Source organism: Nomascus leucogenys, chromosome 17 (assembly GCF_006542625.1).
Source record: "Nomascus leucogenys isolate Asia chromosome 17, Asia_NLE_v1, whole genome shotgun sequence".
In the NCBI taxonomy this organism is placed as follows: domain Eukaryota; kingdom Metazoa; phylum Chordata; class Mammalia; order Primates; family Hylobatidae; genus Nomascus; species Nomascus leucogenys.
Window position 1 is genome coordinate 5,087,026 of NC_044397.1, and position 24,346 is coordinate 5,111,371.

The window sequence follows — 24,346 nt, forward strand, 5'->3', positions numbered from 1 at the left end:
GCCCATGCAAGGCAGTTCTGTCCCCTTTGTTGCCTGGAAGGCTCTGGAGTGGAGAGTGGGGAATAAGCCCTGGAGGGCAGGAAAGAATACTGAGGTGGGAGTCTGGAAAGCTGGGATTTGGTAAGGTTTTGCCACTAACTCACTGCATGACTTGCATTAGCTCCTTCCCCTCTCTGGCCTCTGTTTTCCCACCTCTGAAATTGGAAAATGTATTGCACTCTCTGTGGCAGACCCATCTCTAGGGAATACACTAGCAGACAAGCCAGTCCCTGCTCTCAGGGCCTTACACTCTACCAACAGATGAGCAAATACAGAATAGGCCAAGTGGTGAAAAAGTCTGGGTAGAATAATAAAATGGTGTTGGGGGCAGAGAGTGAGAAGTCTGGGATGGCCTCTCTTAGAAGCTGACATAAGCAGAGGAAATGAGGAAAGGGCCCATGTGGGTATCTAGGGGATGCACATTCTGGGCAGGGGGAAGACAAGGGCAAAGGCCCTGAGGTGAGAAGGTGCCTGGCAAATTAACCGAGAAAAGGAAGTAGCATGGCTGGCAAGGAATAAGTAAGGGGAGATGAGGGCCAAGGCAGGTGGGGCCCAGTTCATGGAGACTGAGGGACTTTGCGCTTTATTCTGAACTGATCAGTGGGCCCCGGGGAAGCTGGGCCTGGGCTCGGGTGCAGAGCCCACTTGGTGCTGTGCATATATGTGTGTGTGAGTGTTGGGTGGGGGAACACCTTTGATCTCCCCTCATTTACCCTGGCTTCCTGTACAGGTCCTTCAGGAAGAGATAGTAACAGGGCCGGGACTAGGGTGAGGCATGTGAAACCTGGAGTGAATGAGGCACTTGGCTCAGGTTCAAAACTTAAGGGGGCATCAAAAGACTCAGTAATTAAGATAAAACAATATTTTCCTGCAATATGTATAAAAATCCAAATTAATGCCAAAAAGTCTATGATAAACAAAATGCCAACATTTTAGATAAAGACAGGATCTGACCCTGAACTTGCATGATTAATTACCTTAATCCTGGTCCTGTTTCCAATAAAACTTTATTTCCAAAACAAGGCAGCTGTCCCAAAGAGCTGTAGTTTGCCCATTTGGCATATTAAAATATTACCTTAAAATATTCCTTATCAGGCTGGGCACGGTGGCTCATGCCTGTAATCTCAGCACTTTGAGAGGCCAAGGCAGGCAGATCGCTTGAGGTCAGGAGTTCCAGGCCAGCCTGGCCAACACGGTAAAACCCTGTCTCTACTAAAAATAAAAAAAGTAGCCAGGTGTGGTGGCAAGCACCTGTAGTTCCAGCTGCTTTAACCTGGGAAGTGGAGATTGTAATGAGCTGAGATTTCACCACTGCACTCCAGCCTGGCGAACAGAGCAAAATCCTTCCCCCCCCCAAAAAAATCCTTATCTTGGCATCCCTGAAATCTTGCACACCAGGTGAGTGTCTCACTTACCTCACCCCAGTCCTGGTCCTGGGCCCCAGTGCTCATCCCTCCTGAGGCTGAGAGGCAAAGGGATTTCCCCAAAGAAATATAGTAGATGGTGGGTCTGGAATCTGAGCTCCCATGCCAGGCCTCCAGCCTGGCCATCATACCCTATCGTGCTCTGAACTGGAATGTTGATTTTAATGTGTTGATTTTTAAAAACTTTTTATTCGAGTATAATAGTCATACAAACAAGTGCCTGCATCATAAATGTTCAGCTTGCTGCATCCTTACAAAATGAGCACACCTGTATAACCAGCATGTGGGATTAAATTTAAAGCATAATTTACATTTCCAACAAAACAGACATTAGTACTGGGCCAGATTCAGAGGACTTTTGAGATCAAGCAGGCGACTTGGAACAGTAAGGCTCCGGGACTGAGCTGATGCAGAGTTTAAGGGCCCTGGATTGAGACTGAGAAAGCAGGGGGAGGGGTGCAGCACTGAGGTCTGGGGTTCGGGAGGGGGCCCTATACGCGGGAGGAAACGGAGAGAGACGGTGAGGATTGCCTTTGGAGGTGGGTGAGGCCCATGGTGCGCGCCCAGGTAAGCAGGTAAGAATGCAGCAGCCGCCAGGCCCAGGCGCGGGCGCGTCCCGGGTGACTCAGCCCGTGCCAGGAAGGGGGAGTTGGCTCAGCTCTCCAGAGCTCCCGGACAGCAGCCGGATCCCGGCCGGCTCCTGGGGCACTAGGACAGACCCCCGCAGCTAGCAGCCCTGCCTGGGGGGCGGAACACTCTCTTCTCGTCCCGCCCCACCTTCCTCCGGGCCTCAACTACCCCAGCCCATCGCTGGGACGTGGCCGCGGGTGCCGAGAGCGCTGCCGGCGCCGTGGCGACCATCCCGGTCCTGGCCCCGACGGCGCCTCAGGACCTGCGATAGCCGTAAGTAGCGACTATGGGGGCTGGGAGAGTCCAAGAAGTGGGGAGCTGGGACTCCCGGCCTCCTGCGTCCCAGCTCTCCACTTCCAGACCCGGCTGGACGCGAGACTAGAAAAGGTGGCCTGGTGCCGCCGCTGCCTTCCAGTGTGCTCACTGGCCCTCGTGGCGGGGAGCCCAGACGCGGCTCCTAGGCGGCCCTAGACAAGTATGGCTGAGACGCTGTCACCCCAGGGGGCTGCCCCACCTGAGCATCATCCCACGGGCCCGCCCAGCCCCACCTGGAGAGCTGCAGGCTCCAAAGTCTTCCCCATTCTCGGGGACCAGGTTCCGGGGTCGCGCTGAGGGTCCCTGAACCCTCTCGGACTGCCTGGTAGCGGCTCCTTCCTACCACCAGGGCTCACCATCCAGACGCGCCGCCCGGCTGGCCCCACCAGGAGAGGCTCCCTCCCTCCCCTTTCTCCCCGAACCCCCATCTTAGAAGCCCTCGGATTCAGTCTGGATCCCAAAGAAGGGCTGAATTCGGAGGACCTCTCCTTGCCCCCAAAGTCGGTTTTCTGACACACATTCCCACGCACAGCTGATGGGGCAGGAGGTTCGGGGATGCTCTGGGCTGCTGCGGCACAGGGGAGGCTGGCTGGTCACTAACCGGATTTCCCGGACAGACAACTCTGGCGCTGTGGGCGGGTGGCCTGGGAGCCCAGATCCCTGTCCCTGGCTTAGGACCCCGGGCGGAGACCGAGGGGGTGGGTAAAAGGTGACTGAGAAACTTGATCGCGCCCATCTTTGGGGCAAAGAGATTTGGAGGCCGCAGTTATTCAGACAGTTCCACGAAGTGGTTGAGGTTTCTCTCTTTCTCCTGATTTTCCAGAAACTTTTGCAGAGTTTGGACAGGCAAAGGAAAACGTTCAGCCCGCGGATCTCCGGGCCTCAGAGAGCAGGGATTTGGGGAGACTGTGGTCCCGCTCGGAGAGCGCGGAGGAAGCGCGCCCAGCCGGCTTCCTGTGGGGGCTCGGGCCTCGGGCGCCCCGCGGACAGACGTGTCCGGCTCCGGGCTGGGCCAAGCCCGGCGCGGGGGAGGGGACCCGCAGAGGGGCGACTGGGAAGGCGAGGAGGGGGCGGGGAGAGGGTGGGCCAGGGAAGAGGGGAGGGGAGAGGCGAGTAGGGGAGGAGCGAGGGGGGCTGGAGGGAGAGAAGGAAGAAGGAAGGGGCGAACGGCGTGAGCTGGCGCCGAAATGGGAGAAAGCAGCGAGTGAGAGGGGAGGGGGCGCCAGGCGAGCACCCGGGAGCAAGCGGGACCTGGGCGGGGGCTCCCGGAGCAGGCGCGCATGGCGGGCCCCGCGCGGGAATCCGGCTGGAAGAGAGCGTAGCGCGGCTCGCACGAGTGAGTGGACGTGGGAGGCGAGCATCTGCGGGGGAATCGCCCCCTGCCCGCCTCCGGCGCCGCCCGCTGAGCCCTGTTTTCCGCAGGTCCGGGGCCGATGTACCAGGTGAGCGGCCAGGGCCCCTCTGGCTGCGACGCGCCCCATGGAGCCCCCAGCGCAGCCCCGGGCCCAGGTAGGACCGGGAGTGGCGAGCGAAGCTGGACAGGGGCGGGTGGGCGGCTGTAGGGGCCGGCTATTAGTTCTTCCCTCCGTCCCCAGACGCGGGGAGACGGTTCCGGGGAGCTTGGTGGGGGTAGGGACGAAAAGTCTGGGTTTGAAGACTTGGTCCTAGGAGAGTAGGGGGCTGGGCGAGGGAGGCAGGGCCCTGAACAGAGGCTGCGGCTGTGCCAAGTTGGCTCCAACTCCCCGCAACTCCCGACACCAGACACACACACACACAAACACACACACACTCCGCGGTGTCTGTCTGTCCGTCTGGGATTTGTGTCTCAACTGTTTCTGCCCAATGTGTAAATATTTGTGGGAGCCTGGTGTGGAGGAGGGGGCGTTGTCTGAATCTTTCTCTACTTCCCTTCCCCCAGCCCAACCAGAGCCCAGCACTTCCCGAAAACTTTTGTCTGCCGCGAGCGGCTGCAGGACCCGGCCCCTCCCCTCTTTCTTGCCATCCCTTCTCCCTCGCCTTCCTTCCCTCTCGTGCCGGCCATTCCCCGCCGCCCTTGCCCTGTGCACACACACGCACCCCAACCCAGTGTCTACAGCCCGATTGAAATGCCCCGTCCCGCGCCTGGCGCCGTCTGTAACCTACCCGCGATTCCTGGGGGAGCCTCTCAAGCCAAGGACGGTTTGTGACTCCCTGAAGGGGTTTGGGGTAGGGGCCTCGCCGGGCCCTGGTTCTCAGTCCCTTCCCCTCACTGGCCAGATGCCTAAGCCGAAGCTCCCAAATGGAAGTCCGGGTCAGGGAGAAGTCAGGAACCTCTGGGATGTGTTCAGGGCCAGGGGAACCGCGTGCAGGAGTGTGGACCCGGATTTCATAAATGGAATCTCCACTGTCTAAGTCGTTGCTTTCCTCCCCACCAGCCCCATTCCCCCTTTCCCCTCTTTGACTCTGAATAATGAAGGTCTGCTCCTGAACCTCTGACACGAACTCCCTGCCTTGCCTTGGACAAGCTCCTTCCCTTCTCTGGCCTCAGCCTCCACATGCGTCCTCGCAGCCGGCCTGCCTGCCTGTTCGAGGAGGCCCCTCTCCACTCCCCACCTACTTGGTATGGACGCCTAGTTGTGGAGGTGGGGGGGGTCCTCTAAACCAGAGTGAGGACAAGTGGAAGAGGTCTGGCCAACAGCCAGCACATAGATGAGGCCAGTGTGTCTACAGCCCATCTTGGCCAAGCCTCAAATTCCCTGCTGTCTCTGTGGGGCCCCTACAACGGGGTCTTCTGCAGGATGAGCGCCTCCAAGAACTGGACTCCTTCAGCCCAGAGGGACAGCTGGGGGCAGGGCACTTGGAAGGGTCCTTCTCTGTGTCTAGGAACCTTCCCTGTCCCGCTGGGCCTCCCTCCTGCCTCCTCCCTTCCTCAGCCTCCTGCTCTCCCGTCCTCTTACTCTTTCCAGCTTTCTCCCTCCCCTTATCCATTTTCTCTGCTCTCCCTCCACTACCTCCTTCCAAGATCCCCTTCCTTGTTGAAGCCATTCTCAGCTCCAGCAGCAAGAGGAGAGGGCTAACTGCACAGAACCGGGGCCAGCGTGGGCAACTGGGAGGGTGAAGCCCTGGGCTGTAACTTGAGGCCCCCCAGCGCCCCAGCAGACCCCCTCCCCAGCCTGGGCTGGGCCAGACAATGCGGCTTTCATAACTCAAGGCTTCACTCTGCCACCGCCTTGGGAGAATGAGCCTGCTGCCCAGGAAGCCCAAACCGCAGGAGACCCAGCCAAAACCCCACAGACGCCTGAATTTGAGACCAGAATCCCCCACGCTTTACTCCCTGAGTGCTGACAGAACAGCAAGGCCACAGCACTGCCCCAGGGGCTCTGCTGGCAGGACAGCCAGGGAGCAAGTCGGCCCCTCCCTCAGCCACCCCAGATGCAGACAGGGCACAAGGGGACTCAGGGCAGATCTGGTAGGGGCAGGTGGCCAAGCCCCCACACCCTTGGCTCTCCTAGTGGCCTCCTCCCCACCCACCCCTGAGAGCCCTGGGAGCCTGGCTTCCTAGCCCACAGGCACATTTGCCCAGCACTGGGGTGTCACATTCCTGTTCATGGTTCTGAATTGAATTTCCTGGGGATTTGGAGCCTTCAGACCCAAAATAAAACCAACTTGTCCCAGACTAACTGGCTAGCCCAGGCCCTCTTTAGTTTTCAGCTTGGTGGCCTGGGACCGTGACCATTGGATTCGCATCAACCATGTGTGCATCAAAGGAGTCCACCCTCTCTGACTTTCTTGGGGTTCAGGTCCAGATGCCACCCCTAGTCTTCATCCATTTCTCTTTCTCCTTCCCCTGACAGGGGCATTCCAAACTCCAGAAAGTACTCCCCAATAGGCGTTTGCCGAGTGCTCCCTGGGGATGCAGAGATGAATATGGACACCACTCCAAGGGAGTGAGTTGGGAGGGTTGTAGTCTGGTTGAGAAGCCAGGACTTCGCTAACAAATTATAATTAACAAGAGGGGACACTGGAGCTAAGTTCTCAGCAACTGGGTCAGAGAAAGCTGACTAGAGGAAGAGGTGAAGTTTGAGCTTGGTCCAGGATGAGTTGGAGAGCGGGAGGAGTGGGACCTTCTGGTCAACAGGAACAATATAAGCATGGGTGGACTGGTCAGAAGATCCGGCAATGGCCCGGACCATGGAGAGGACAGTCTGCCTGGAACACGGGATCATGGTACATTGATAGATTGAAGGTCCAGACTGAGGCCTTAAATGCCAAGCCAAGGAAAGATTAAAGTGTGGGGTTCCAGCCACCACTCTCTAACCGTATGAAGTTCTGGCCTTCCCTCTCTAGAGATGGTCAGAGTTCCAAGGAGGAAGCCCAGATCCACCGTCCACAAAGACAATGATGAGGGCTAAACTTAAGGCACCAGGCAGTGGAGCTCTGGAACACGGTCCTCTCTCCACGCCAGCCAGCGATCTTTTGGCTGGAACTCCCATGGGCACTGTGCAGGCTTGAACCCATCCCACGTGAAAGAGGTTCCCCCCTACTCGCTGTTGGTCCAAGACCACCCCTCAACTTGGTGGATGGCAAGCAGAGAGAGCCCACAGAGTCCTTGCTGAGGGTGTGAGTCTCGGCCTTTCTTCTTGAGCTCATGGATTTAAACATGACTCTCCCACTCCCATCTGGGGAGTCTTTCCAGAGCTCCAGGCATTTACCAGAATCTTACCCCGTGTTAGGAATGAGAGTGTATTGAAGCAAAGGGGCTGTTGCCTTTCCGTATCTCCCCTTTGTAGATAGCCATCCTTGAGAGGAGGGGTACAGGGCTGGGGGCTTCTGCTCAGAGCCAGCACGTGTGGCACCCGGTGCAGATTAGAAAAAGGTACCCCCTTGGTCAGATGGAGCAGGTGTGCAGTTGGGTGAGCAGATGGCACCTACTAGGAGGGCAAGGACTTCAGCCACATCCACTCACCCCCTTGGCAGTCACCTTCTGCAGGACATGAATTGCATATCCACACAGGGGGCCTCCTTCGCCTTTGCTGGCCACCCCCTTGCCTCCTGCCCACTCCACACTTCCACCCTCCAGAAGTTTCTCCCCTGAGATGTTCTCCCCTCTGTGGCTGGACAGTGGTGTCTCTTGGTTACAGAATGGAAAACTGGGCTCTTGGTGCCTCTGCCCCATCTGTTCCAAGCAGGAGCTGCTTCTCAGTCCACACCTAGGGGTCTGGGCCACCTGGGCAGTGTCTCCTTTGCAGACCAGGTCTTCCTGCAGCTGCTTCTTCCTTTTCCTTCTGCTTCCCTGTCTCTGGATATCTGGCACAGCTCCCTCTTCTGCCCTCAGTGCTGGTTTGCTGGGTCCCCTCTGCGGCCCCTCCTGGCTCCGGAGGTTCTCTGTCCCTCTGTGTGTCTTCAGGTCAGGATTATTGGGCTTGGTTTTCTTTCCTCCCTCATTTTTCCTCCACGATCTGATTCCTGATAGGATTCCTGCGGGATGGGCCTCCTCGGGCCTTGGTCTGCACTCTATGATTTCCTGTTCCCACCAGATCCAAGGTCACCAGCCCTATAGGTGACTGTCAGGAGAGGCTGCCCAGAGAGCGGAGACGCTTTGGGTAAGGCAGGTGGAGATGTGAACTCCAGGCTCCTTAAACCCTCTTCCTCGCCTTCCTCCCTCTCTAACACTGCGGGGAGGAGGGGGAGCAGGGCAGGGAGCAGAAGTCCTGGCTGTCTCTACCATAGGACTCACAGTGTCACCTCTGTGAGCCCTGGTGACCTCAGCAGGAAGCCTGGGAAGTGACCACAAGGCCTGTCGTGCCCCAGCTATCATTCTAGGCTTCCCAGCCTCAACACCACCCCAGAGCATGTGGCTTCCTTGCTCACTCTGTAGCGGCTCACTCGGGGGTCTTGATTCCTGCTGCTCTTCTCAAAACTCCCCCTCTGTGCTGTTGATTGGTCAAGACTGAGTGTGACTATTGCCTGCCCCAGGAAGCCTGCTTGCCACACTCACCCATCTGAGCTAGGTGCCCATCTTCTGTGCTTCCACCATTCTTCCAGATGCCCCAGTGTAACTCTTGCACCTCTGGGTATGTAACAGCCACCAGCCCACCCCTCCCCTAACCGAGAACTCTAAGGCAGTGAGCTGGTCTTTCTCACTCAGGTATACCCAGTACTTGTCATATTGCTGGGTGCCTCATAGGTGCTTAATAAATGTTAAACCACACAGCACAGGAAGGAAGGAAGGAGGGAGGGAGGGAGGGATTAATGAAAGGGGAAAGGTCAGAAGCCAAACTACTCATTAAAAAAAAAGAGAGAGAGAGAAAGGAGGGAGGAAGTAAAGAAGAGAGGAAGGGAAGGAGGGAAGAGTAGTAGGGCTGTGGGTGAAAGGCTCGCGAACAACCCCCTGATGAGCATTTTCTTTCCTCCTTGAAACCCTGTGGCATGAGCACTAGGACTGCCCTTTCCATGCAAAGTAACCCAACTCTGATAATTTGCCAGGCTGGTAACTGGTGAATGTAGGGCTTGGATCTTCCGCTCCTCACTCAGGTCTTTCTGTCTCATTACACCCTGTGGGAGAGTCAGGTCCCCCAGTTCAGGGCCTAGGGCCATAGCAAAATGCCTCTGGGGGCCAGGGTCCAGAGCTAGGCAGGCCCCTGGTTTCTTGGAAATTAGGACCCTGAGCCTCCCTTGTCATGGCAACTTGGTCTTAGCCTTCAAGAGCCATATCTGAGCTGGTGTAGACCAGGCTCAGGGCTAGGAGAGGCACCATCTAGCACCAGCGTCTCCACTTGCCTGCTCCCCCTTGTCCAAATCCTCTGATTGTCCAAAAGCCATTTGATTTCCCAATGATTAACCCAGCTATGAGGGGAGCTCTCAACAGGCCCAAAGAGCAGATGGAGCTGGAAGGAACCCACGCCTGCCTCCATGGAGCCATGGGCCCCGGGAAGGGTTCCCAGCAAATAACTCTCCTGCCCTGCACGAATCCTAGGAGCACCAGCCCTCCCTTCCCATTGCCCCAGCTCCTGTCTCTCCAGGCAAGGCCTGTGGTTTTTCCCTGGGCAGGTGAGAGCATGCCTGCTGGGCCTGCCGCCCTCTGTGCTTCCCACGTGGGGCCTCTGGGGCATCCATTCCCCTGGCTATGGGGGTCCAGACCCCTTGGAACAAGGGTCATGAGGGTCACTGAGGGTCATGGCCACAGAGGGCTGTGCTCTGGGCCCAGGGAGGCAGCTGGGCCACAGGATCTTCTCCTCAACATGCTTCCAACTCCCATCTCCCAGGCCTGCATGCCCAAGCCTCCACTGATCCCTCTAATTACCTCCCTCCTCTCTTCTTTCATCTCTCATCTCCCTCTCTTTGCCTCTCTCCCCCACCCCTGCTCTCTCCCTCTCTGTGTCAACCCCTCACTATTCTCTGTGATTGATTCCATTTCAATTCCCAAGACTACCCTGTGTCTCTCTGTGTCTCTGTCTCTCTGCATGTGTCTCTTTCTGGTCTCTCTGTGGGGTGTGTACTCTCTGGGCTTCCCTGCTGTTTCTCGTCATCTCCCCGTCTCCCCGTGTCCCCCTCTCTGTCACTCTGCCTCTTCCCGTGTTCCCCTCTGTGTCACCCTGCCTCTCCCCATGTCCCCCTCTGTGTCACCCTGCCCTCCCTGTGTCCCCCTCTGTGTCCCCCTGCCTCTCCCTGTGCTCTTTTGGCCTCTGCATCTCTGAGTCTCTTGTTTCTGTGTCTCCTTGCTCCTTCTCCCAACATGATATGTGGGGAGGGGGCAGGTGGAAGGCCACCCTCTTTAGACCCCTGTCCTTCCAACTAACTGCATAGGCTGAGGTCTGATGAGAGGCCCAGGCTGCACCCTACACCCTTTCGTTGCCACAGCCTGGGCCCGCCCCTGACCCCTGGCTGAGTGTGCGGAAGCTCGGACCCCTTTCTTCCTCCCTCCCTCACCTCCCATCCCCCATCCCTTTTTTCCCCCTGAGCCTAGGGGCCCTAGTCCTGCAGGCTGGGGAGCTGTGGGTTTGAAGGTGGCTCCATTTCTGCCTCCTGCCGCCCCTGCACAGAGCCACTGTAATTACATGTGGCTGCGGTTCACCTCTTCCCCAGTGCTCCGGCCGGCTCCTTGTCCTCCTCCTGACTGTAGCCCCTCCCTGCTCCTCACCCCCAGGTTCCTCTCACTCCTCTGCCATCATCCTCTCTGACCCAGTTTCTCCCGTCTCCCTCCGCGCTCTGTATCACACAGTGCTACCTTCTCTGTCGCCTCTGCCCCTGCCCCATCTCTATCTTTCTCTTCGTTACTGACTTCCGCGCTATTGCTGCGTCTCGCTCCCGTCCCAGGTTGTCTGTCACTGGGTCGCTGTGGATCTCTTTTCCGTGGCCAATCTCTCACAGTCCGATGCTCTATCTCCCTTTACCTCTACCTCTCACTGTCCCTTTGATTCTCCCTGTCACTCTCGATGCCTCTCCCTATCTCTCCATTGCTGACCGTCTGTCTGTTCTCCCCTGCGTTGTGTTTCTGCCTCCTCTCCCTACTTCTCTTTATATTCTGCCATCTCTGCCCCTCCCGACACCACATGCACACGTGCACATCCTCAAATGCATGCACACCCTTGCTCACTCCCAGATTGTGGTTTGGGAGCTTTCTATTTTGGGCCCTGGTGCTGTTGTCAGCTGGAGTAAGGGCTGCATAACTGATGCAGACAGACAAAGAATGAGGGTTCGGTGGGCATGTTGGGCTGTGGGGCGGGGCCCACGGCTGGGCAAACAGGAAGGCCCCAGGAAAATGGACCTCAGTCATTTCCTTTTTTCCTAGCCCAGACCCTATCCCTCCTTCCTGGGCTGGAGGTAGTAACAGGATCCACTTACCCTGCGGAGGCAGCACCAGAAGAGGGCTCCCTGGAGGAGGCGGCAACCCCCATGCCCCAAGGCAATGGCCCTGGCATCCCCCAGGCCCTGGACAGCACTGACCTCGACGTCCCCACAGAAGCTGTGACATGTGAGTCCTAGGGGGCCAGGAGGTTGGATGGCAACATGTAGGGTTGCACTAGGGAACTCAACCCAAATGGGTTGGCAAAAATGGGTGCACCTGCTTGGCCAGAAACTTGAGGGTGGCGCACAGGCAGAAGAAAGGGGAAGGGCACTGTCACTGTGCTTTCTGTCAAGGGGAAGACCTCCACTGCAAAGTGACTAGGAAGCAGGGAGTGTGGGCAGGCTCCAAGCAAAATGGCTCAGGACAGAGAGCATGCGGCTACCTGGAGAGAGGCACCCCCTGCCTCAGGAAGAGAGCTACGGGCTGGGGTCAGGCAGGGAGCCAGATCCTGATGGATCTCCATCCTTCCGGGAATCACGGGTAAAAGAAAGAAGCCCCCAGTTGCTCTAGGGCGAAAGGAACAAAATTCAGCTCCATTCTCAGGCCTGGCTTGAGTTCTCCAAGGAGGTCCTGGGAGGGAAAGAATTTTCCCCCTTCACCCTCAAGAACAGGAGAAGCAACAGCTGGGATCATTTTATAACTAACGAAGATTTGCCCACATCTTTAGACACATTTTTACTTTCCAACTTTCTTTCCCTGAATGGGCTCACTTGCTCTCCTAATCAGCCTGCAATGAGGCAGCAGGATGGCTACTGCGAAGGCCGTTTTACAGATGAGGAAACAGGCACAGAGAACGACCCACCCTGGTCCCAAGCTGGGAAACTCAGATCTCCCGGCCCAACACTCTTTGCAGTGCCTGCCTGCATGCCCAGCTGGCATGGCTGAGCTGGGAGCCTCCTCCAGCCAGGGCATCTAGGGCTAAGCTGGACTCCCTGGAAGTCAGGGTTACTAATCCCACTAGTGCACGGCCCTCGATCTCCTCCAGCACACCCACCAGCAGAATTGAGAGAAAGAGGTCAGCGCCGTGGCCGTGGAGGAGGGGGCCTGGTGGGAATGGGACAGACACTCCTGTGTCTGTGAGCCCTGAGTGTTTGCTCTGTGACTCAGCCCCCACGGCCATGGCCACAGGCAAGCTCTGTGTCTGTCCACATCACCCAGATCCCTCAGCTCACCGCACACTCCCACCCTCTGGTCACTGTGCCCATGTTTAGGCAGAAGGGCAAGGGGCACCGAAGCTGGCCAAGGACTCGGCCCAGTCACCCTGTGTGGGGCCAAGAGGTGGGGGCCTGATGATTCAGGCCTGGCCACTTCCCATAGCCTTAACCCTGTTTACCCAGATGCAGGCACCAGCCACACCTCTTGCTGGAGGCTCCCAGCATGGAGCTTCTCCAGAACCCTGCTTCCCACCCTCCCCCGACCCCCCACCTTGTCCTCAGCTCCTTTCTCCCAATCTTCATGCCCTCCGCGCTCCACTTCCCAGCTACAGGACCTTTGGCAAGTTTTCCCCTCTCTGGTTCTCTGTTTTCTCATCTGTGAAATGGGGCCAGTAGTAGATCTATTGCAGTGCCTGAAGAAGCTGCTCCACCTACTCACGCCTGTAATCCCAGCACTCTGGGAGGCCGAGGCGGGTGGATCACGAGGTCAGGAGATCGAGACCATCCTGGCTAACACGGTGAAACCCCGTCCCTACTAAAAAATACAAAAAATTAGCCGGCCGTGGTGGCGGGTGCCTGTAGTCCCCAGCTACTCGGGAGGCTGAGGCAGAAGAATGGCGTGAACCCGGGAGGCGGATGTTGCAGTGAGCCGAGATTGCGCCACTGCACTCTGGCCTGGGCACGGAGCTAGATCTGTCTCAAAAAAAAAAAAAAAAAAAAGAAGCTGCTCCACCTAAAGCTTCTAGCACTTCTAGCACTGTGCTTGGTACATAATACCTGCCGGAAATATGCACGCCACCAGTTATGAGGGTAGTGATTATCGTGATAGTAGCAGCTTATTCCTCAGTCGCTTGTCTCCCAGCCTCTGCCCCCATGCTGGCCTCTGCCCTCTGAGCCCCAGCTCCTACTCTCTAAGCTCATCCCACCTGTGACACTCGCTAGCTGTGTGACCTTGGGCAACTTACTGTACCTCTACCTCTCCGGGACTCAGTTTCCTCATCAGTAAAAGAAGACTAGCAATACTGAGGGGATCCGTGAGCAGCAAGTACTTAGAAGGGCTGGCGTGCAGGAAGCCTGCAGTGTGCAATGTTGTGACTGCTGCCATCACTGGAAGACCCGGCCTCTTCAGCCAAGGGAGGCACCGAGGCCACCCTCCCCTCTCCCTGGGCTCCAGGGCCCCTAAGACATCTCCCTCCTACACAATTCACATACACAGACCAGGCCTGGAGGGAGATGGGGATCCAGATCCCAGCTCCTGAGGGACTGAAGTGCCCCACATTTACAGAGGGTCCTTGGGGCCACGCGGTCCTGCCCAGGAGTCAGGACCCCTGCACAGCTGAGGGGTCCCAGAGCTCTCAGTGACCCCTCCTCAGTCCCTCCTCACTCCCCCCACCATACACACCTCCCCTCATCTCTTGAGAACAGTACTAAGCCAACCGGTTCTCACCCAGAACTGCACATCCCTGAGCGAGGAGCAGGAAGGAATTCGGGGTTTGGGGGGTCTCCAGGGTCACCTTGCCTGTACCCCGTTGATAAAGCTGAAGTCTGGTCCCTCAGCCTGTAATGGGGACCCAGGGGTCCTGGCTTCAGGGGTCTCCCCACTGCCCTTCCTCTTGCCTTCTTCCCTCCTTCCTCTCCTAGACCCCAAGGGCCCCTCCTCAAACTCTCTGCCAGCTGCCCATAGAGGCTGGATGAGGTTGGGGATGCGGAGGGCAGAGGCTTGAGTGGAGGCGCCAGGAGGAAGGAGCAGGAGGTAGAGGGGCTGCAGTGAGGAGCCCCTGGATTCCAGAGCCAGGCGTTCATCTCCAAACAGATGTTTCCAATAAGTCAGCCAGCGTGCCAAGGGCAATAACAGCTGGGGGCTTGGCAGAGGCCGAGGTGAAGATTAACTGCTTCACTGCTGTGCTCCCAACCCCAGCCAAAGCACCCCTCTTCCCCAGCACCGCCACTGCCACCACTCTGCCAAAACCCCAGGATGACAAGAGCAGGAGAATGGACTTTGTGTGAGGAACAAAGGAGAGGTCCAGGGCTCCGAGCCCCTGCCCTTGTACCTCTGTCATTTCTGGACTGAGCACTGAACTGAGAGTCAGGAGCTAGGCCCAACTCAATTTCATGGCGTGGCTCTGGACTAGTCATTTCTTCTCTCTGGGCCTCAGTTTCCCCATCTGCAGGATACAGGTCTGGCTGGGTGCTTTGGGGAGTATGTAAGAATGCAGCAGGCAGGATTCGAGCATAGCTCTGGGGGCTGAATGACCCCTACCCTTTTCCCATCATGCTTTCTCTTCATCTCTCCAGGCCAGCCTCAGGGGAACCCCTTGGGCTGCACCCCACTTCTGCCGAATGGCTCTGGCCACCCCTCAGAGCTGGGTGGCACCAGACGGGCGGGGAATGGTGCCCTCGGTGGCCCCAAGGCCCACCGGAAGTTGCAGACACACCCATCTCTTGCCAGCCAGGGCAGCAAGAAGAGTAAGAGCAGCAGCAAATCCACCGCCTCCCAGATCCCCCTCCAGGCACAGGAAGGTAAGGACCCATCCCATCTCTCCCTGGGAGAGGCCTCCAAAGCCGGGTTCCTCGAAGCATGGCACATGGGCCCACAGGAGCACCTTCACCAGGCTGCTGCTTAGAAATGCAGGATCTCAGCCTCCTTCCACACCTACTGGACTGGAATCTCTGGTGGAGCTTAACAAGCCCTGCAGGGAACCTGATGCATGATCAAATCTTAGAACCTTGCAAAGTACACCTGTTGGGTAAAGGTGTACCTGCCTTCTCAAGGCCACCTCCCCACCACCCCCCAAACCGCTCCCCATCCCCGCTTTCCCAGAGTCGCTGTGACAAGGAACGGAGCCACTGGGTTGATCCATCTTAAGCCACTCTGTTTCTGGAAACAGAAATTTTCTGTTCAGGGAAGAAAAAAGAACATGTAGCAGAATAAAATAGTGCCAGGGCAGGGCTGCAAGGTGCAGTGGGAGGTCAGAGGATCCAGACACCCAGCCAGCTGATGCGCCTGCAACACAAAGATCCTCTGCAGGGCCACGGGGGCAGCCAGTCGCCTCCTCACCAGCCATCAACTGAACATGGCTAACAGCTGCCTGAGCTCAGTGATGGCCTGACCTTTACATCAGAATGTTCCAGTGATTCCTGTCCATGTGAAAGGACCCTGGCCTGGGCATCTGCAAAACACACTTGCACATAACATGCTCAGAAATCTTCCCACTCTGCAGAGCAGATTCTGCCCAACAGTCTTTTTTTTTTTTTTTTTTTTTTTTTTTTTTTTTTGAGATGGAGTCTCGCTCTGTCGCCCAGGCTGGAGCGCAGTGGCGCGATCTCGGCTCACTGCAACCTCTTTCTCCTGGGTTCTGTCTCAGCCTCCTGAGTAGCTGGGACTACAGGTGCATCTCACCATGCCCAGCTAATTTTTGTATTTTTAGCAGAGACAGGATTTCACCATATTGGCCAGCTTGGTCTCGAACTCCTGACCTCAGGTGATCCACCTGCCTCGGCTTCCCAAAGTTCTGGGATTACCAGCGTGAGCCACCGAGCCTGGTCCCAAAAGTTTTATTTATGAAGGAGCCATTTATTCATTTAAAATGTCCTGGCCGGGCGCATTGGCTCACACCTGTAATCCCAGCACTGTGGGAGGCCAAGGCGGGTGGATCATCTGAGGTCAGGAGTTCGAGACCAGCTTTGCCAACATGGTGAAACCCTGTCTCTACTAAAAATACAAAAAATGAGCCGGGCGTGGCAGTGAGCGCCTGTAATCCCAGCTACTCGGGAGGCGGAGGTTGCAGTGAGCCGAGATCGCGCCCGAGATTGCACTCCAGCCTGGGCAACACGAGCAAAACTTTGTCTCAAAGAAAAATAAAATGAAATGTTCTAGGCACCTGCTATGTGCTGGATACCTGGTTCATGACCTCCTAGAGCTTTCATGAGAGACGTAGATAGGTAATCGCCATACGATGTGATAAGTGCAGTGATAAACTCATGCAGAGGATTATGCAGACACAGGGGGACCACTCACACCAGCCCAGAAATCTGGGGAGGGAATCCTGGGAAGGCTTGGAGGCGATGTCTGAACATGCCTTCAAAGACCAGAAGGAGGCTCCAGCCAGGAGAACATGAGCACAGAGCTGAGAAATGGCCAATGTGGCTGGAGGGTGAACTGCCAAAGATGAGACTCCTGGCAGGCAGGGGTCCTGGGAGGTCCCTACCAACCAGGCAGTGAACCTAGATTATCTGGAGAGCAGTAGGGAGCCACTGAAGGGTTTTAAACAAGGTGGTGACCTCATTAGATTTACATTTGAAGATAACTACCCTATCCAGTTTGGAGAGAGATCACAAGACCCTAGTCCCTCCACACGGGAATGCAGGAGAACAGGGTTAGACCCTCCACAGCACAGTGAGCCTCCAAGGGGGTCCCCCGGCAGGAGAGCTGCATGCTGTGCCCCATGGCCTGGCCCCAGCACATGGAGGGCTGCAGGACATGGGCTCTAGAGCCAGCAGCCTGGATTCAAGTCCCAGCTCCACCACCTCCCAGCTGGTGCCCAGCGCAGCTTCGTGCATTTCTGTTCTATTCACTGAACACCTCTATGTGTCTGGCGCTGTTCTAGGGGCTTGTAATCTTTCAGTGAACAAAATGGGCAAAGATGCTTGCCCTGCTGGAGCTTACATATCCAGTAGAAGGAGATGACAATGAATATGAGAAAACCTTGTAGTACAGTGGGAGGTGATGTCCTCTGAAGGAAGAAGAAGGCCGTCAGGTAGGGCCGGGCAGGGAGGTGTGAGGCAGAGCCAGCCAGTTGCAGTATTGAAGCGGGTGGTGGAAAGCCTCGGTGAGAGGTGGCATTTGGGCAAAGAAGGAGATGAGGGAGTCAGCCAAGCACTTGCCTGTGGCAAGATTGTTCCAGGCAGAGGAATCAGCGCCTGCATGGCCAAAGAGCAGCTAGGAGGCTGGCATGGCCAGAGCAGAGTGATCCGGAGGAGAAGAGTGGGAGAAGAGAACTAAGAGGGCACAGGGACCAGACCACAGGGGGCCTCAGAGGCCACTTCAAAGATTTCAGCTTTTATCACAAGTGACATGTGAACCATGGGAGGGGTCTGAGCAGAGGAGGGCCAGGATCCAGCAGGTATTTCTAAAGGATCCCTCTGGCTGCGGTGTGGAGTGAAGATGCCAGGTGGCAGTGGTCAAAGCCAGGGAGTTGGGAGACCAGTAAGCAGCTGTTGAAGGTGTCCAGGTGAGAGATGAGCCAGGTGGTAGGATTCTGGGTGTAGACTTAACTTCTCTCTCTCTCTTTTTTTTTTTTTCTGAGGCAGAGTCTAGCTCTTGTTGCCCAGGCTGGAATGCAATGGCGCGATCTCGGCTCACTGCAGCCTCCATCTCCTGGGTTCAAACGATTCTCCTGCCTCAGCCTCGCGAGTAGCTGGGATTATAGGCATGTGCCACCACGCCCAGCTAATTTTTTGTATTTTTAATAGAGATGGGATTTTGCCATGTTGGCCAGGCTGGTCTTGAACTCCTAACCTCAGGTGATCCGCCCACCTCGGCCTCCCAAAGAGCTGGGATTACAGGCATGAGCTACTGGGCCCGGCCAACTTCTCTTAACCTCAGTCTCTTCATCTGTAGAGTGAGGCTAGTAATAGCCCCTGCCTCATAGAGTCATTGGAGGCCTAAATGAATGTAATTCATGCACAGCAGTCAGAACAGTGCCTAGAACATGTATCACTCCATATGTTGGTTAAACAAATAAACAGAGGGTGGCTAAGAGCAAGGATGATCCAGACTGCCTGCTCTGATGTGCTTAACTGTCTGCCTCGGGGTCATCACCTAGAAAATGGAGCTGTGGGGACAGATACCTGAGCTTCAGGCACACAGTGAACACTCAGCGTCCCTGCTGCTGCTGCTGCTGCCGCCGCTGCTGCGGGCCCCCGTGCCCCTGGCTATTTCACACACGCTCACCCCTCCCCTCTCTCACCCCTCCCCTCTCCACCGCCCACCCCGCAGACTGCTGTGTCCACTGCATCCTGTCCTGCCTGTTCTGCGAGTTCCTGACGCTGTGCAACATCGTCCTGGACTGCGCCACCTGCGGCTCCTGCAGCTCAGAGGACTCGTGCCTCTGCTGCTGCTGCTGCGGCTCCGGCGAGTGTGCTGACTGCGACCTGCCCTGCGACCTGGACTGTGGCATCCTGGATGCCTGCTGCGAGTCCGCGGACTGCCTGGAGATCTGCATGGAGTGCTGTGGGCTCTGCTTCTCCTCCTGAGCCTCTGTCGGGGACTAGGCCGGCCTGGCACCCCTGCAGATTCCAGCAGGGTCCCTCTGAGTGGGGCCAGGCCCAGGACTGTCAAACAAGGCTTGAGAAGCCCCCTCTCCCTGGTCCTCTCCTACCCACCCATGTCCTCTCAGAACCCCAGCCTTGAAAATGGTGGGGGGGCACTCAGAGGGGCCACCTCCTCAGCCGTGGGTGGTGGGCCCATGGCAGACAAGCCTGAACTCTTTACTGGGTTACCAGGTTCATACATTGCTGAGGACCTGACAGGACAACCTAGGGGCAGGGCTGGGGTGGGGGCCGCGGGGGGCAGCCAGGGCTGCAGAACACTGTGAAAGTTACTTGGGGAGGGTGGGCCGGTGGGTCCGTGGCTCTCTACCTCTCCCTGCTCCTGGTGCCCGCCTCTCTCCTCCACCCCGGGCTTAGAGGACAGCAAAATGTGAAAAGAGACACCCCACCCACCCTCAGCCAGCCCTCTCCAGTCTCCTTTCCCAGGCTTTTGTGGGGCCTAACCCACACAGTGACCCCAGAGGGCAAGGCTAGGCGAGAGCCTGGGGTGGGGCGGGAGGGGGAACAGTATGGAAAAGACTGGAAGGGGAAAGGGAGGGAAGGGCGGGAGGGTCTGTTCTATTTGTTGCTGTAAATAAAGATATTTGTCCATCTCAGATTTCCTCAGGACTCATGACTAATTGCCATGGACCCTGACTCTCAAAAGCAAACGCCCCCTACCACCCCTAAAAAGCACCCACATGACGAGGCTGCCCTGCCCTCTGGGGGCCCCGCCTCTTCTGCTTTTCTTAACCCGGAAACTGCCCGGCCCTTCACGCTCCCCTCCCTTCTTCATGTTTCCCACTAAGGGAAGAAGGTTAAGGGGGTGCCGTCTCCCACCATTATTTCCCTCTTCCCACCAAAGGGAGGGGAAGCCCAGAGGGAAGAGTTAACCTTGGCATGGAATTAATTAACAGCAGATGTGTTCGGGTTTTGATTAATTAATCTCCTGCTAACTCCAGCTTCTCCAGCTCTTCCCCATGAAGTCGCTCCAAGGCGTAGGTGATGCCCATGTCAGTGCCAGAGGGGTGCCTAGGAGGGGGCTACTCCAGGCCCAGGGCAGCCCAAGCTTGCCCCTGGGCTTCACTGGAGGCCCAGTGGGGGTCACACCCCTATTGCCAGGCATCTGAGAAAGAAGGAAGCCTTGTCAGGACTGCATGGGCCCCTACGGCCATCTGTGGGGCAGCCTTGGTGTGCAGAGGGAGGGGCCTGAGAAGCAATGGCGGCTGTGAGGGCCACAGGGCCGCACTGGGGGCAGCTGGACCCCGATGTAGGGGGCCGGCTGAACCAGCACCCCCCATGCATATCCTGGACCTGGAGGAGGCCAGGAGAGGTCCAGGGGACATGAGAGGCTCTGAGACAGGGCAACTTGGAGAACACTCAGCTGACGAAGGCCTTGAGACGGGGGCCGCAGGGGTATTAGTGGGCACTGCTTCCAGGAATGAAGGCTTGGAGTGGTTCCGAGGGATTCTGGAAGGAAGGAGGGGGGACTGGGGAAAAGGGCCAGATGAAATCCAAACTCTCTTAAGGAACGTCACAGGAGGGAGCAGCCTATGGCCTTGGGAGTGGGTTTCATTGCAGCAGGAGGAGGAGGTTCTAACAGGCAACTAGAACTAGCCCCCCACTCCATCCCCACTCACACACGCCTCACTTCACCCTCTTCAAGGTTTTCTGACCTCTGAGAGCACACAAGAAATTCAAGACACAGAGACGAAAGGACCTGCCTGGGGTCTCACAAGCCGGTAGAGGGTCCCTGAGGCACCCCCAGCACTCATGTATCTATTTGTGTGTATTTTTATATATTTTCTTAGTTATTGCCTGCCCAAGGTACGGAAGGTTTGAAAGTCTAATCTGTGCACACACAAGCATTTACATGTATGTGTTTTCTTTTTTTACGAAGATGTGAGGATCCTGTACACACTGTCCTGTACCCTGTTTTTCCCACCTGGCCGTGTCTTGGGGAGCTTCCTTCCCAGCACACGGAGAGCTGGCTGAGTTGCCCTGGATGGATGCGCCACAGTCCAGAGACCCCCAGGTCTGCTTAATCCACTCCCAAGTGCTTTGTTACAAACCAGGCTAAGCAAGGCCCACCCTTTTGCATGAATGAGCTGTATTGGCAGAACGTTAGTGGATGTGGGATTGCTGGACCTACCGTTGACAGGACTGCCCGGCTGTCCTCTGTGAGGGAGCACCAGCCTCGGTTCACTCAGCCTGGGGGGCATCCACTTCTCCCACTGCCCTGGAGAGACAACGGTGGGAGACTTTCCCATTCAGTCCTCAAGGCTGGGGTCCGAAGGGTGTTAGGGAGGCCAGATCAGGGGGTGGAGGGGCTCCTGGCCAGCTCGATATCTGGTCCAGGTGGGCAGGAAGGCCTGCTCCTGGCCCTCTCCGCTCCGCAGGGCTGTGGCAGGAAGAGGCGCCTCTGCAATCCAAACAGCGATTTCCTGCTGCAGGCTCCAGGCTGTTTTCTTTAGGACAGTGGCTGAAACCCTAGAGGCTAAGCTGGGTTGGGGCGGGACAGGGGAAGGATTTAGCCAGCCCCCCAGCACACACACACACACACACACACACACACACACTCCAAACACACACCCACTTCACCCCTATACGTGCACACACATACACTCACACAGACTCTCCATACAGTCACATATTCACATACATTCCGCAGGCTCATGCATTCCATCACCCGCACCCACACACACACTCACACCACATCTACGCACACACAGACACACACTCACACATTTCACAGCCTGCAGCCGCCGCCACCCCTGGCCAGCCTGAGGCTGGGCTGCGGAGACTCATGCCTATCCATTCAAGCTTCGTCCCACGCCTGCCTTGCCTTCCTCACCTCCCTGTCTTTGTCCAGGTGGCCCTTATCCCTGCCGGGCAGCAAATGGCAAAAGCCCTGGCTCTGGGCCCTTCCCTCTCCTCGTGGTCTACCACAGGCTCCCAGGCTCTGCTTTCCAATAGCTGAGCTGAGCCAGGAGACAGTTCTAGGCCTGGCTGTGCTGTGGGCCCCGGGGAAGAGGCCCTTTCCTCCCCAGGCCTTAGTTCCCTGTGTGTACGACGGAAGAGCGGGTAGACTGCAGCCGTGATGGTGGCCACAGTGTCCAGGGAACACCTGCCTCTCTCCAGTCTTCTTTCATCTTTGGAGCAGCAGATCAGGCCATTTTTGCCCGGGAGACATCTTAAGAGGCCATCCCGCCCCCTGGGTTGTCTAAACCAAGGTGAGCACCCCCTGCTTGTGGGAGAGGAGGTGGTGAGTCCCAGTTAAGCCATCCGTGGCTAGTACTGTCCGTGACCACTCAGTGACCTTGTGTGCCAAACCTAAGAGGGGTGGCCCCACGGCAGAGCAAGTAGCTGAGCCAGGGGCTGGTTTGTGAGGGGAGGGCAATCGGCCGGACCCCTCTGCCTCCACAGTCTCCATCAGCTTCTCCCTCTATTTGGAACTTAACTGGCATAGCCTGTTCTCATACTCAGAGCAGGGCAAACTGAGCTTCAGGCCCCGTGGCCTCCATGGCTCCAGAGCTGCCAGGACAGAACACCGCTAAGCAGTTCTGACACTGGGCTGAGCAGGTCCACCCCTGCCCCATGCCGTCACCCTCAACGGCTTCACCTGCTCCCCAGGGTGATGGTCCAGTCGTGGGAGCTGGCGCTGGTCTCTGGGGTTTTCAGGCCGACTGCTGCACACACTCCCAGGGCTGAGCAGGGGGCAGCGAGACTCCACTTGTTGACCAAGCTGGAAAACAGCTTAGTCACCCTTGGGGCTGGCCCTGGGCAAAGAGAGGTGAGGGAGAAGCAGGAACAGGAGGCTCAGGCCACAGTGGGGCAGTAGCAGGTCATGGGGACAGAGCTCACAGACCCGGTCCCTCGTCATCTCTGTGCAGAGGATCCTCTGCTCTGACTTTCCTAGGGTGGTGGGGACACACGGTATGGGATGGCACCCACAGTCACAGCCCTCTTATCACCCCAGCCTCCTCTGGAGAAAAGCCATCTCCCAGCCCTTCCTTGCCTCCCACCTGGTTTCACAGCTTTTCCCCAGGCCGTAGCCACCTTCCCATTCACAATCCCTGCCATCTCTGGGTCTGCTTCTTTCTGGGTGCAGGGCACACTTCCTCCTACTGCAGACAGATACACGTGGAGTGGGAAGGGGTAGACACACTGTCCACCTGGCACCATCTCAGTTCTACTGCCTTGGGGCCACATAGCAAAGGCCAGGGAGGCAATCTGATTGGCTCCACACATGCAACAGGCTCATCCCTGAGCCAATCACGGTACCAGGGGATGGAGGGTTGCGGCTGGCCAGGCCTCATCGTGTGCTGCCTCTGTGGCCTGGGAGAGTGGGCTACTTGGCCACCCCTCCAGACCCTGATAGAATCAAGGAAGGGAAGCCTCCCAAAGAGGTAGGGGTGCTACAAGAAAAACGGGGAGAAAGCTAACAGATTAAAACAACAGAAGTTACCGTGGGGTCAGACTACCATGGGTGGTACAGAGAAGTCCCTGAGTAAAGGAGACCCGGCTTGAAACCTCGAGTTGTGGCGTGCAGCTCAGCACATTTGGCTGGAGAAGAGAAGGCAAGAATGGCCTTCAAGTACCTGGAGCTTGAGGAGGAGAGTGCGGCTTGTTTTCAGCCTCCAGCAGATAGGGGTAAGACCGAGAAGCAGACATAACAGAAAGAGCATTCCCAGCTCCAGGAATGAGAGAATACCCTGCCAGCAGGAACTGCCCCAGGAAGGAGGGACCACCACAGCAGTGGGCAGGGCAGGGGTCATCCCTGTTCCAAGGACTGTCGTGGGGGAGCCAGTGTAGATTAGGTCCCTGCCCAGGTATCGATAGGGTGGCAGAAAGGACAGATGGTGGAGAGTTTTTACAGGTGGCCTCCACAATTCCTTCTAACTCAGATCTACCATAGCTAATAACATACACTGCGGCCATCTGATAAGAGAGAAACACAGGATTGAAGGTAGTCCGGGAGATGGAGTAAGATGAAGAAAAGGAGAGAGACAAGGAGGCAGACAGGAGGGTACGGACAAAGTAAGGCCCTTGGAGATGGAAAAGTGAAGCAGCAGGCTGCAGGCACACAGCCCCCGGCCCCTCCCAAGGTCGCCCGCTGTGGGCTGTGGGGGCAGTGATGCCCCTTAGCCCGGGTCCCTCCCGGGCATGGAGCCTCCGCAGAGCTGGGTAGCTCAGCATTAATTAGGACCTGGCTAATGGCTCGGAAGATTGGCCAGTTCTAGGGACGCTGATGAATAGAGACCGCGCTGAGATTTATGCCTAATTATCTCATTTGTCTCCCCCCATTACTCTTTATGGCTGGGATTTATGGGACCATTAGGGGGGCCCAGCCAGGCCAGGACGAGTGTGAGCCTCGAGATGCTTCATGATAATAACAATAACAATGGTCGTCCTGGCCCGGATTAACGGAGGACTTACCTTCTTGCCCTCCCCACCCCTATCCTTGGGACTCCAGACACTAGCCGCTCCCATGTTCCTCTCCCATCCAGGACCCCTGGCCCTCAGCCACCTGTGGAGTTCAAGCCTGTGCCCCCCTCTGCCTCCTGCTCTACCCCAAGGGCTCGAGGTAGTAGTGGGAGGAGCTGATTTCAAAGGTAACACTTCTGGGACAAGGCTTGTATCAATAT

General features: G+C 57.0%; 1 protein-coding gene across 3 annotated transcripts; it reads left to right on the plus strand.

Moving 5' to 3' along the window:
* Positions 1-2,110: 2,110 nt before the first annotated feature.
* MDFI (MyoD family inhibitor) lies at positions 2,111-19,315 on the plus strand. Of its 3 annotated transcripts, XM_003266290.4 has the most exons (6): positions 2,111-2,366; positions 3,232-3,467; positions 3,831-3,917; positions 11,179-11,361; positions 14,685-14,909; positions 18,388-19,315. In XM_003266290.4, the coding sequence occupies exons 3-6, from the start codon at positions 3,842-3,844 to the stop codon at positions 18,642-18,644; spliced, it is 741 nt and encodes a 246-aa protein (XP_003266338.1). In that variant the 5' UTR covers positions 2,111-2,366; positions 3,232-3,467; positions 3,831-3,841; the 3' UTR covers positions 18,645-19,315. The 3 variants fall into 3 exon arrangements, with proteins under 3 accessions (XP_003266338.1, XP_003266337.1, XP_012352017.1); XM_003266289.3 differs by lacking the exons at positions 2,111-2,366; positions 3,232-3,467 and adding an exon at positions 3,556-3,744; XM_012496563.2 differs by lacking the exons at positions 2,111-2,366; positions 3,232-3,467; positions 11,179-11,361 and adding an exon at positions 3,566-3,744.
* The last annotated feature ends 5,031 nt before the right edge of the window (positions 19,316-24,346 follow it).

What these genes read in the sequence shown, in the direction of transcription:
- MDFI (XM_003266290.4), top strand. Translation starts at nt 3,842, where the DNA reads ATGTACCAGGTGAGCGGCCAGGGCCCCTCTGGCTGCGACGCGCCCCAT. An exon ending in CCCCACAGAAGCTGTGACAT is followed by an intron (nt 11,362 to 14,684) that starts GTGAGTCCTAGG and finishes TCATCTCTCCAG; the next exon opens with GCCAGCCTCAGGGGAACCCC. An exon ending in CCCCCTCCAGGCACAGGAAG is followed by an intron (nt 14,910 to 18,387) that starts GTAAGGACCCAT and finishes CCCACCCCGCAG; the next exon opens with ACTGCTGTGTCCACTGCATC.